Below are 13,373 nucleotides of genomic sequence, written 5' to 3'. Positions count from 1 at the left end.
AACCACCACACTGTCTCCCACTCCTCACTGTGTTGAGCAGACCAAGCCTGGATGACGCTGTTCAGGATGGATGTCGACTTAGTCAACCCTGGGTATATCCAGGACATGGATACTCAGAACCAAATCACACAAGACATAGTGGAAGGACTTGAAGATGTTTCAGTAGCAAGAAAATAAATGGACTCATCGCAGGGGTTGAGCAGGGTTAAACAAGTGCCAAGACATGAAAACCAACTTCAGATACCTGAGGATCTATCAAGAAGCAGGAGAATTAGATGGTCCAGTATGGCCCCAAGAGTTATAAGGTTCAATATGGTGGAGTGGTGCCAGCTCACATAGAAAAGCCTTCTCATGTTCAGAAGTGTCTGAAATAGGTTTGGGATGCCTCAGGAAGTAGTAATCTCTCTGTCACTGAGGTTTACAAGCAGAAGTTTGGCAGCTTCTTGTTGGAGATGGTATAGAGGGGTCTTGGGTGTCGATATCAGTGACCTAAATAGTTTTTAAGGCACTTCTATTGTAATTTACTGGAGTCCCGTCTAAAATGGCACTTTGTGGTGTCATTAAACTGCCTAACACAGCTGCTTTCTTGATAAGCCTAAAACGGAAGGCATTATTCCTCCCAGATGATGTCATCTTGTCCTGAGATGCAAATCCCGTGGGATCTTTTACACCCAGTCCCCATCGGGTGTTCCGACGTGAAGCACAGATTATTGGAGCTAGGATGGGGCTGCAGAGCTAAAGGGTACAGATGAAGAAACTGAGGCCTGGAGAGGGGATCAATTTGCCAAGATCACAGAGCAAATGGGCAGCTGAGTCAGGGCTCCAAAGCCCCTCACCCACTGCTGGCTCCCCTTCCCATACCACACAGCCTCGTGGGGGTGTCAGGGCATGAAGGACTCTTGCCAATCTTCTCATCCAATGATGGCAAATAGAATTCACTTTTATGTGCCAAATCCTAATTAGTTGGTCATGGTTTCCTGAAGGGCTGTTTATCAAAAGGATTCTGAGACTGCATCTGGGTTCAGAGGAAATGAGGTCTGTGAATCATTTATGATGTCCTTCGGGCACTGGTGGGAAGCAAAAACCTGGGAACCAAGCATTTGGCATCCTTGAACTAGTCTGGTCCAGTGACTTTCTAGATGTGCAAACTGAGCTCTCTAGAAGTGATATTAATATTGTAGAAAATGTTATAATGTGAGATAAGGTCTTAGCCACCTAAATTATGAAAATAATTCAAGGATCCTTGCGTGATGATTAAACCTATGGAAAGCAACAGATGTACTGTTGCTAAGCCCCAATAACATAGAGCAGATGACAGATGACATATAGATGGTTTGAATAATTATTTCTAGCCCATCTTGACTAAGGTGCTTTGCAGAGGGTGGCGGTTGACTCCAGCACTTACTTGATGGGTGGCCCTGAGCAGATACTTCTCCAAGATCCTCTTGCCAGTCTGTAAAATGATGGGTAACACCTCATTCACAGAGTTGCCATAAGAAGGAAAATATAAGAAAAGTTTTCAGCACAGCCTGACACTGGCCTGACACTTAACAGCTGCTCAATAAGTGGTAGCAAGTATTAGGATTGGAATATTGCATCTACCACCTTCTCTAAGGTGTGTGAGTATATTTCCAGGCTGTTAAAGGGTTAGCAGCAATGGCCACCCAGAAACAGACTTTGCCAGGGAAGACAAAGGTCACCAACCCCAGCTGGCCCCGAGCAGATTTTTGGAGTTCCTCATTCTCAGAGATCCTGAGCTCAGCTTTCCAGCTGGAAGAGAAGAGGAAGGCCAGGAAGGAAAAATAGAAAAGGTAAGGGCAGCTCCCTTCACTCTTTCACAGCTTTCACCTTCCAGCCCTCCTTCCTGGGAATTCTCAAAGCCCACACCCATGGTCCTAAAAATTGGGATGTGGAAAGAATCAGTGGCAATGAATGTGTGTGATCAGCTTCCGGAGAACCTCCCGTTGAAGGAGTGCACGTTTTCCTGAATTACAAGGGAGCACACTGCCTCCCAAGCCTGCTATCCCCAAATTTATCAGCGCACAAAGCATTTTTTTAAAAGACCGTTTAATTAACTGATGAAACGTATTTGACAACAGAGCTAGTAAGCTGGTCGGATCCTAGGTCTTCGTAACCCCTCAGAAGTTCGTCTACATGCTAGAAGTGGAGGTTCTCACAATCTGTGAGTGGGGCGAGTTTAACTCCGCTATTGAGGAAGGGAAAACAAGAGTGCTCGTATTTGCTGAGCACCTACTGTGTGTCAGAGGCTTTGCACAACCCAACTACCACTCACCAATAACGGTTAGCAGTAAAATGGCGCACGTTTGTGATGCTAATTCCCAACACAACTACCTAATGTCCATCCCTGAGCCAGGTGCCTTAGCTGTTTTTAAGCAGGCACTTTGTATCTGTGGTGAATACAAACTTGAGCCCTCAAATTCCAGGATGAGAGAAGAGCACTTTTTTTTCTCTCTAGGATGACATGTGCATTTTGAGCACCCATCCTTTTGGGTATTTGAACCTTAATTGGGTAGTTCTCTCCCAATTCCTTTCCCAACATCTGCATTTGTGCTTGGGGGGAAGGGCTCACAGGGGCTCGATGCCTGGGTGGGGCTTACAGGCACTGGCCCCTGACATCAGGCTCCACCTCAGTGGATGCTGAGCCCACATTCCCACCTGGTCCTGGGCATCAGACCAGATGTCACCACTGCCTCCCCCCTGTCCCATCCCCCGGCCCACCTCCAGGATGCACATAGGAACTGTCTGATGTTTGGGGCACCGTATCAGGGTGTGGGCATACCGGGAAGCTGTCATAGCCCACCTTCCCAGCTGTCTCTGCTATTCTGTGCCAAGCAGGGTACAGGGAAACTCCAGGGCCCAGCCTGTGTTTTGCTTGCATGCTTATCTCCAAACTGATGTAGGGGTTTCCCCACCCCACCTCCACTTAGATAACCACCAGCATCTAAGTTCTCTTCTTCCTTTCCCCTTCTTCCCTTCCCCCTGCCCCAGCTTTATCTCATCTGAGGGCAGAATAACCTGCCACTTCATCTGTTCTTCAAAATCCATTGTTTTGAGCACAAAATGATCTTCAGGGCCTAGACTCTTGCAGCCCAATAAGCTGAAAGTCTTTTCTCAGCTTTCCTGTTGCATCACCCCACCCCGGAGGTGATAGATGCTGTTGAGCCAATGAGGGAAGGGCAGGGGAGAAAGGACAAGTGGTGAGAAGATCCCAAAATATTAGCCTATGGAGTTTATTATCTCTAATCCCCCTATAGCCATGAGAGGTAAAGATAATTTACACTATTTTAACATTAAGGATATGGGTGCTCAGGGCAGGGGTGGTGCTGGGGTGTGGAGCCCACAGCTGTCTGACTCCGCTGCCTGGAGATGGGACATGGGCTGTACCAACCCAGGGGATGGGGAGGGGCTGCCTAATGGTCTTGAGAAAGATTCTGAGGCTGCATCTGAACTTGGTAGGAAAAGACGTGCCGTGATCCATCAATAGGTCTCTGTGGGTGCTGGATGGGGAGCTCAGAGGCCTCCCATGTTGCTTCGACTCTGTGCATCTTGAAGCTCTGGCTCTTAGTTGTGGAATAAATAAATTAGGGGATGCACGAATTGCTTCATTAAGTCTAGTGTAGAGAAGGGGCTTGGAGCAGGAAGTGAGACCAGCCTGGAGAGTCAGAGATAAGAGTGGCAGGGGAAATTGGGACCAAGACCTGGAAAAGCTTCAAATAACACACTTGGCTACCTGCGAGCAGTGAAAGGTTCAGGCTCGGAGGAATAATGTCAGAAAAGCCACAGCCAACTCCAGGAGCCTGGCAGCGACGTGCAGAATCGAGGCGCTGCAATCAGTGCGGTGGGAGGGCAAGGCACCAGCCCACGGGAGATGGAGGTCACCGTGACAAGGACAGGGAGATGTGGAAGGACAGCTCGCAAGAAGAAGCAGAGGGAGCTTCTTCCCAGTGACCCACATGCTGCTTCCCATCTAGCTGAATTTCAGTTTTATTTTCAGCTCCTATCAGTGGTAATGGAGAAATCCATGTGCTTTACTTCCCTTGCTCCATGCTCCTCTCTACAGTGCCTGGTGGCGTGACATCCTCTCCCATCCTCCCAAAGAAAAGAAATTGGCAGCCAGAGCAGAGCCACCTGGAGGGTTTATGATCCAGTGTCCCCCTCACTGGGGGCTTGCACTGGCCAGGCACAGGGTTAACCCCTTACAGGCATAATCCTGTTTAACTCCCAAGAACCCTATGAGATGAGTCTTACTATTATTTATATTTTACAGGTGAGGTGCAGAAGGCAGAGTAACTTGCCTAAGGCCACACAGCTAAGTGGCAAATCCAGAATCAAAACTGATTTGAAAAAAAAAATCTGAGTTGAAAGCTCGCTCTCTTAACTAGATGCCTTTGGCCTAATTGAGCCATAAAATTTCACAGGTGGAAGCGTCCCTAGAGAACATCTAATCCAATTGCTCCCTCCCTTTACAGAGGGGGCTCTGAGGGCCAGAGGACATGTGCTGTCCAAGGTCACTGGTGAGTTAGAAGATGAGCTGGGACGTGAGCTCTGCCTTGAAAGAAAGAGCATGATGCCATGGAACCTACTGCAGAAGGCTTGTGGATGGCCTCTAGCTTATTCCATTGTCGTTCCCACATTGGTAGTTGAGCAGGTGTGCCCTGACACCTAGAAGGTTCTCTATGAGGACATAGCCATGACTGAAGTCCTGACTGTGATACATGTCCCAGCCACTCAGCCCCACTGGCTCCCAGTCCCCTCCCTAGAGATGCTCAGCCCTACCTGCACATCCACCTGCATGTCCACCTGCACGTCCACCTGCACATCCACCTGCACGTCCACCTGCACATCCACCTGCATGTCCACTTTCACATCCACCTGTACTTCCACCTGTATGTCTCCCAGGCACATGGTTTCTGCCCATTACCAGCCCCCCTGGCAGAGATGGTTCCATTATTACTAGAGCAACCAGTGCACTCAGCAGCATCTAGACCTCGGCTGGTAATGGTACAATTAATGGAGGAAATTACAGCTGAATGCATTCACAGCAGATATTCCTCCCACAGCAGATGGGGCCATTTTTCCAGAGGCACATGACAGATGTCCATGTGGAACCCACACTCAGGGCCACCCTCATACCTCTCAGAGGCAAGGCTGCCTTCCATCTAGCCATGCTTCAGAGAGCTCTCCATCCATAGGACCTGGGAGGAAGCCAGGATTCTGCACGGCTCCTGTGCACCTGTTACATGCATGCCCTTGACCCAGCAGTTAGGGACTCAGGAACTCAGTGGTCACTTATGCAATCTTTGATGTCAGACACATCTGCCTTTGAGTCCCAACCTTCCTTCTCACTACTGAGCAAGCTGACTAACCTCCCTGAGTCTCAGGGTTCTCATCTGCAAAATGGGGATGGTTAATACTTCCTCCCTGGGGTGGTTGTATGAGTTACATGTGATCATTCACGTACAGTACTTTGCACAGATCCTGGTACATAGTAAGTGTTCAGTAAATGATGTCTGTTATCACTATTCCTCTCTGTTGTATTTTGCTAACCTTATAAATACACAACCTATCTCTGCAAGTCATTGGCCAACACCTCATGACCAAGATCTTGCACTTCTTTGTAACTTTCGTGGTACACTCCATTTATCAGATGCTGTAGTAAGATGCTGTGATTACATGGTGAGGATGATTAAGAAGAGGAGGAGATGAAGAAACAAGAATGCATAAAACCCTAATGGGCTGTTGAAGATTGAATCATGTGGCCCACAAAAGGTATGTCAGGTCCCAATCCCTGGTCCTGGGGGTGTGAACCCATTTGTAAACAGGTTGTTTGAAGATGTCATTAGTTAAGGTGTGTCCAAACTGAATGAAGGTGGGGCTTAATCCAATATGGATTAAGTCCCTATGAGTAAAGGAAATTGGATACAGAAGGAGAACCCATGGGGAGCAGCCAGAAGTTGGAAATCAGTGGAACTCAGAAGAGAAAGAAGACACTGCCATGTGCATTGCCATGTGGCCAAAAAACCAAGGAACCTCAAGGATTGCCAGCCAGGCAGAAGATATACCGACACAGGGAGGAAACACGCCTTCTAGCCTCTGAAACCATGAGCCAAGAAATTCCCATTGTTTCAGTGAACCCATCGTGTGCTATTTGATTTTGCAGCAAGAAAACTAAAACATGGGCCTGAGAAATTGCAGGGCAGCAGTTTGTCACAGTAGAAATTGAATGATGGAGCTGGACAGCTGTGTTTAATTTATTACCCACGGTATGACCAGGGCAGGCCACCTCATCTCTCTAAGGCTGGGCCTCAGTCTCCTGTCTTTTATAAGACTATTGTCAGGAGTAAATGAAGCCAGGGTCGTCAACTGCTTAGAACAGTGCCTGGCCCAATAGGCAGTCAATTAACAGCAGGTGTTTCCTTTGTTTTTCTTGGAAGTGCATGTCTGGTCTGCCCAAACCAGCAGCCACGACTCCCACAAGGGCAGGGTGGTACACTGCTCTGGACGTGCTCTCGGAGGGCAGGGACAGATTATCCATTCATTTATTCAATGATTTATCGAGCAAACTCTGTGTGCCTGCCATTAAGCTTAGCTCAGACCATACAGTGGTAAACAGAATAGACCAATGTTTGCCTCTGTGGCACTCCCAGTTGAGTGGGGAAGACAGATGAGCAAATACAAATTTGTTTGCAATTATAAGTAGAGATAGATAGATAGATGCTCTGAAGAAAACCAGCAAGGCATATGATACAGAATAATGTAGGGCAGGTGGGGGACGTGTTATTTCCTGTTGCTGCTATGACAAATTACCACACATGGAGTGGCTTAAAGCAATGCAAATTTATTATCTTACTGCTTTGGAGGTCAGAAGTCTTAACTGAGTCTTACGGAGCGAAAATGAAGGCATTAGGAGTTCTGTGTTCCTTCCGGAGGCTCCAGGGAAGAATCCAATTCCTGACCTCTCCTGTTGCTAGAAGCCACCCACATTCCTTGGCTCTTGGCCCCTCCCTGCATCTTGCAAGCCCTTCCCTCCAAACTCTAACTCCATCATCACATTCCCTTTCTCTCATTCTGACTTTCTGGCCTCCCTCAAATAAGAAACCTTGTGATGACATTGGGCTCACAAGAATAATCCAGTATAATCTCCCCATATCAAAATCCTTAATCTAATCACATCTACCAAGTTCCTTTTACCAAGTAAGGTAACATATTCACAAGTTCCCGGGGTTAGGACATGGACATCTGTTATGCTTTGTAACGCTACCATTATGCACATACCAGAAATGGATTGGATTTTATAAAGGGGGTTTATTTGGTTACAAAGTTATAGTCCTAAGGCTATAGACGTGTCCAAACAAAGGCATCAACAATTGGGTACCTTCACTGAAGGATGGCCAACGGCATCCAGAAAACCTCTGTTAGCTGGGAAGGCACATGGCTGGCATCTACTAATCCCGAGTTGTGTTCCAGCTCCTCTCTTACCTCCTGTGCATTCTTCAAAATGTTGCTCTTGGGGTGTTCTGTCCTCTCAGCTTCTCCGGAGCAAACTCTGGGCTAGCATCTCCCAAGCATCAGCAAAAGTCTGCTTTCAGTGGCTGTCTCCAAAATGTCACTCTCAGCTGCTCTCCAGAATGTCTCTCTCAGGTGCTCTCTGGTCCTTCTGTTTGTCAGCTCTTTTATAGGACTCCAGTGATTAAATCAAGACCCACTCTGAATGGCAGGGTCCACATCTCCATGGAAATAATTTAATCATATGTTTCACCCACAGTTGATTGAGTCACATCTCCATGGAAGCAATCAAAGGATTCCAACCTAATCAATACTAATATATCTACCCCCACAAGATTGCATTAAAGAATATGGCTTTTGGTGGGACATAATATATCCAAACTAGCACAACATCTTTAGGGGTCCATTATTCAACTGACCAGAGCAGGGAACCTCCTCTGGGTGAGTCTCTCTGTGCCTTCAGTAAGCCCAGTGCTTGGTGCAACAGAGTCCCTGAAAGAGTGGATGGATGAGTGAATGAATGGATGAATGAATGAAAAAGAGAGACAAAACCAGCCTGGTCTAAGCCCCAGACATCTAGTAAACCCACTTCTGGGATCATCCAGAGTCACCCACAAGGGAACTCCTATTTCCCTGTGGGAGTAAATGTATAATTTGCAGTCTTCCCAGACTGAAAAAGAAGCAAATATCAGCTTGGTGCTGCTTGCCACTCACTGATGCCCCTTGAGGATGCCAGGTTATTGTCTAATAAGGTGGAGGCAGGGGAAAGGCAGCATTCGAGCTAGAGAGCAAGAGAGGTCTCCTCCTCCCACTTACTACCCAAATCCTTTGGGGACGACACGCAAGGCAAAGCCAAGGGAGTCTGTAGCTTTGCAGAGCAAACCGCTCCCTGTTCTAAGTCTTCATGCTTCCAGGCTATTTCCTGTGACTCAGTCTGCCTGCAAACAGCTTCAGGTTGAGGGCACTGGTCAGCCTGAGAAGTGAAGGGAGGTGCATGAATGGTTCAGCATCCAGGCCCAAGAGAAGAAAAAACCAGGACCCTTTGCCCTCCTCTGACCCTTGCTGGGTGGCCTTGGGCAAGCCGCTTCTCCTCTCTGAACCTGTTTCCTCATCTGAGAAAATGGGAATAATAATGAGACCTAGCCCTTTGGGATGCTGTGGGATAAAATGAGATGATACTTTCATATTATCATTAGCACCGTTCCTGACACCTAAAAGGTATGGAATAAATGATAACTGTAATTATCCATTTAATTTAAATATTCAAAGGCTCAAACTAATTAACTCACATACTGTTGTAGATGCTGGGAGTGCAGCAGGGAATGAAACAACATCCCTGTCCTCGTGGAGCTTGCATTCTAATGTGGCGGAGATCCCCAATACACAAATAAATGTATAATATAATTCAGAGACATAAATGCTCTAGAAGAAAATAAAGCTTGGTGGGCTGGGGGTGTTTTTAAAGAGTCCCTGGAAGGAGACAATGTGTGAGCAGACCTGAATGAGAGGAGTACATGAATTCTTTTAATTATTATTTGGGGGGTGGGTGAGTGCTGAGGCTGGCCTGGGAGCCCATTGGAGCCCAGAAACCTGGCCCCAAAGCAGCAAGTTTTGTGCTAAGATCATCGTGGCTTCAAGCCCCATCTCTACCACTGCCGAGATCATGGCTGTGAGTGGCTGGCATCACCCCTCTCTGCATGTCCCCATCCTCCTCTGCCATGTGAGACTGGGAATGGCTCCAAACTCCCAGGAATAGGGTGGGAATTAGAATAGATCATTTATGTAAAACGTGATCAGAGTACTGGCCAGAATACATGAGCTGTAACTGGTAGCTGCTGGTATTGATATTCTTGGTTGCAAGCTTGGGAACTCAGAGCAAATAGGGATGGCCTTGAATGTGAATGGGAGGCAGCTGGGAATTTCCACCCAGCGCTGGCCTAGCCTGGGAAGAATCCAAACTGTCATCCCAGAGCATTACCTGATCTCAGCCAAAGCCGCTCCAGGCCAGTACTCTCATCAACCACTCTGATGCTTGCCAGACATGGGTCCCTCAGAGGGAGAGCTTGGGTGACCCAGGAGCCAGGTCCTGCTATTTAAACTGAAGGCTGGGATGCAGGCAAAGGGAGTGTGGGAGAAGCAGGTTTGGAGTGGGAAATGAGATCCCCAACAAGAGGTAGCCGACTGTGCTGAAATGTTTCTATCCAGTTGTCAGGGCTTAGTGGTGGGGCTCTGGTTTCTGGTGTGGCCATGGTCAGTGGGGTGGGGGGAGGTGCAGGCACCGGGTAAGAGGGTGATGGGAGTGGTGGGGGAGGCTCCAGCCTCACACTGAGTTGCCTCCACCCCCTAGTTCCATTACTGACCAACTGGGAAAGTTCACTTTTATGCTGACTGTTACTGAGACTGTCTCCATTTCCAACAGTCAGGTTCCTTGCTGGAATGTATTAGTCAGAATAGTACAAATGCTGTAACAAGCAGCCCCAAGGTTTCAGTGGCTGCACACATAGCAATTTATTTCTTGCTCCCAACCTAGCCAGTGCAGCTCAGAGCAGGGAGGTTCATTTTTGCGTCTGTGCTTCACACCAGCTCCTGCCACCATGTGGCCTTGTCCTCTGGGCCTGCAGAGTCCTCTCCCTTATACAGCTGTATGGGGAGAAGGAACCTGGATTGCACCTGAGGGGTTTGTATGGGCCAGGCCTGGAAGGGTGCACACCACCTCCACTCCCAGCCCATCGGCCAGGACTCGATTTTCTGTCACACCAACACCCCAGGAGGAGAGGAGATCACAGGCATCAGTGAGCTTTAGCAGCTCTGTCACCCTGACCTCCGTATCTAAGGGGCTCACACAGAGAGAAAGAGAGATGCACACAACACAGATGCACACACACAGGTGCACATACCCACAGTCACCTGATGCTCCTCCCTGTGCCCCAGACTGACCTCTAGCATAGCAGGTATCATGTGGCATAATAATTGCCTGGCTATGCATCCTTCTTCCATTTAAACATGGAGGCAGGGCCATGGGCTCTATTCTTAGGACATGAACAGTGGTAGATGCTCCATTTAGTTGTTGAAAGGGAAGAGAAAGAAGAGCGAATTAGCACTGTTGAGCTCCCCCAATTATTTATAAATGGTATTCTCAATCCTTATACCAGCCCAGTGAGAACATGTGCTGGTTTCAAGCTGTTATGTACCCCAGAAAATGCCGTCTCTTGTAATCCATCCCTGTGAGGGCAGACCTGTTTTGGGGGGGACCTTTTGACTAGGTTATTTCAACTGAGATGTGACCCACCCCATTCAAGGTGTGTCTTAATCCTTTACTGGAATCCTTTATGAGAGGATAAAAAGCAGAGACATTTGGAGACAGCTGAGGGAGAAACACCCCAGAGATACTAAGAGAGGACCCATAGAGGCTCACAGAGAAAGCCACCGGAACCAGAAGCTGCAGACACCCCCATGTGCCTTCTCATATGACAGAGGAACCCCAGATGCCAGCAGCCTTTCTTCAGAGAAGGTATCCTCTTGCTGGTGCCTTCATCTGGACATTTTTCATGGCCTTAGAATTTTAACTTGCAACTTAATAAATCCCCATTTGTTAAAAGCTAGACCATTTCTGGAATATTGCATTTTGGCAGCTTTAGCAAACCGAAACAGATTTGTATTATCATACCCATTTTACAGGAGCAAAATAAGCCCTAGAAAGACTAAACTACTTATCCAAGGTCATACAGCTAGAAAGTAACAGCACATGTCTGTAAATACTGGAATCAGGGACTGTTTCTTGGTTATCTTTAACACCACGGAAGCCATATGTAAGGATCTATCAAATATTGAATGACTGAATGCAACCTGTGTCAAGAGCCCGACCCAAAAGCACTGAGCAGTGAGACCTTGAACACCTGACAGCCTCTGAGCCTGGGTTTCCTCACCCACCAAAAAGGGCATAGAAATGCAATCCTCAGTGAACTATTTGAAAGATTGGGGCTAAAACCTCTGCAAAGTGCTAAGTATCATACCTCGTGTGTCACAAGTGCTGACTAAATGGGAGAAATTACCAACATCACTATGCTACAGGTGAATGCAAGAGAAGCTTAAAATACTATTCATGCCTTCTGGAACTTTTCCCCTAAATGGGGAAATAAAATAGTCCAACTATGACTAAAGAAGAAAATCCAAGCCAACGTGGACTACAGATAAGCTTGTGCATGTGTAAATGATCTGGACAGGGCAGGTGCCTTAGAGGATGGCAGCCAGGGGTCTAGAAGGTTAAGGAAATTGGTTCACTGACTTCAAGTGACTTAATATTTACTATGCACACTTTGTATCATTTGAATTTACCATGTGCATATATTATTTTCTAAACAAGTACCAGAATAAAATATGCAGATGGCCTGGTCTGTGGCTGGGTCTGGGAGGAGAAGGGACACACAGAGAGAGAAAGATTCTTCTGAACCCAGCCAGCTTCTACCCACCAACCCCATGTGCCCTGGAGTCTCCACACTTCCTGGTGTGAAACAGAACCCTTACAGGATACTCCTCACCTCCTCCCAAAAATGTTTACCAGAAAGAATCTGCCGTTTTGCTTCCTGCATCCCCAGCACCTAAGGGAGTTAAGGTGAAGACGGGAGCATTTTTAATTTACTTTGGAGGGGCGCATGGAGGCCTCATAACACCACCTTCTATCTCGGTGACAACAAACTCATTCTTCACTATAATTAAAATGTCACTTTGATAAATAATTCCATCAGCCCCCTTCCATCTATGAATAGCTTCTTGCTATAATTGTTCACATTCTGCTGAATTAGAAGTATTCAAGGGAGAATTTAAGAGGTATTTAGGCAACAAAGATAAATCTGCCCTCCCACGATCCCTTATTAAGTGAGACATCATCCCTGGCTGGGGGGTCCTTCTTCAATCCCTCTCTCCAGCGTGGAGGGAGATGGAGGGGTTGCGTGGCAGCCTGAGCCTCAGGAAAGGGCGAGATTTCGGGCATGTGTGTCTGGGGGTCTTTCTTTCCCAGCCATTGCTGTAGAAAAGGGGGAGCCCAGAGATCACGCAAGGGAAAGAGGGCTTTAGCTTTGGGAAGGTGTGTGAACTTGGCAAAGTCAATTAACCTTTCCGCACCTCTGTCATGTAACTGGTGCCAGATCACCCTTGAGAGCTTGAGTCAAGACATAATTGTTGCTCAGTGAGGAATCATCTGTACCACATGCTGTACTGGGGCAATCCCCATTTCACAGATGAGAAGACATCTACGTCTCTAAAAGGGTCATTTCCCCCAGATGACAGCTGGACATTGGCAAAGCCAGTTATCTTTGAGTTCTTGACAATCCCCAACACAGGATGTGACACAGAACAGGAGTTTCCCAAATGGCCCAGTCTTTCCATTCCTATTTTTGTCGATGCCACCGCCTTCCTATTAAGTCACATTCAATGGGATTATATGGGATGCACAGAGCCAGCCACAGTATGTGCACACCTAAGGAAGCCTCTGGGATCGGCCCTTGCCTTGGGTAGAAAGAGATGGCATTTGACTTTCTCCCTTCCAAGGGAGGGACATAGCCAAGCTGTTAAAAGCGCAGCGTTTTGTACTCAGAAAGCTGGGTTCAAAGACCACCTCTCCCAGTGCTAGACGTGGTAAACACGAGCCGTTGTTCAGATTGAGCATCTCTTGAAGGGTGTAGCAGGTTCCGCTTGGCTGTGCACACAGCTGGATGGGAGGAAGGATTGGGCAACCCAGCTGACTACCTCTTCTTCAGACAGGTCCCCAGGTGACCTCCTTTGCTGTGTGTAAGATGCAAGGCCCACCTCCGGGCCACCAAAGTCCTGCCAAGGAGTTCCCAGGCCCA

At 47.6% G+C, this 13,373-nt stretch overlaps 1 protein-coding gene across 3 annotated transcripts in view; it reads left to right on the top strand.

Annotated features, from left to right (window-relative positions):
• The window catches only part of KCNIP1 (potassium voltage-gated channel interacting protein 1), a 424,587-nt gene that overhangs the window by 253,138 nt on the left and 158,076 nt on the right, over window positions 1-13,373 (top strand). Inside the window, exon 1 of one of the 3 annotated variants that reach the window (XM_037799141.1) lies at window positions 5,727-5,790. The exons of the other annotated variants lie outside the window; for them this stretch is intronic. Within the exon in view, the coding sequence (XP_037655069.1) occupies window positions 5,775-5,790 (16 nt within the window). The 5' untranslated portion in view covers window positions 5,727-5,774. Of the gene's footprint in view, window positions 1-5,726; window positions 5,791-13,373 lie in introns of those variants that run through there. 3 annotated transcript variants of the gene reach the window in all.

This window comes from Choloepus didactylus, chromosome 11 (assembly GCF_015220235.1).
Source record: "Choloepus didactylus isolate mChoDid1 chromosome 11, mChoDid1.pri, whole genome shotgun sequence".
Taxonomy (NCBI): domain Eukaryota; kingdom Metazoa; phylum Chordata; class Mammalia; order Pilosa; family Megalonychidae; genus Choloepus; species Choloepus didactylus.
The sequence above is the reverse complement of the archived record's forward strand: the minus strand, read 5'-3'. Positions and strand labels throughout refer to the sequence as shown.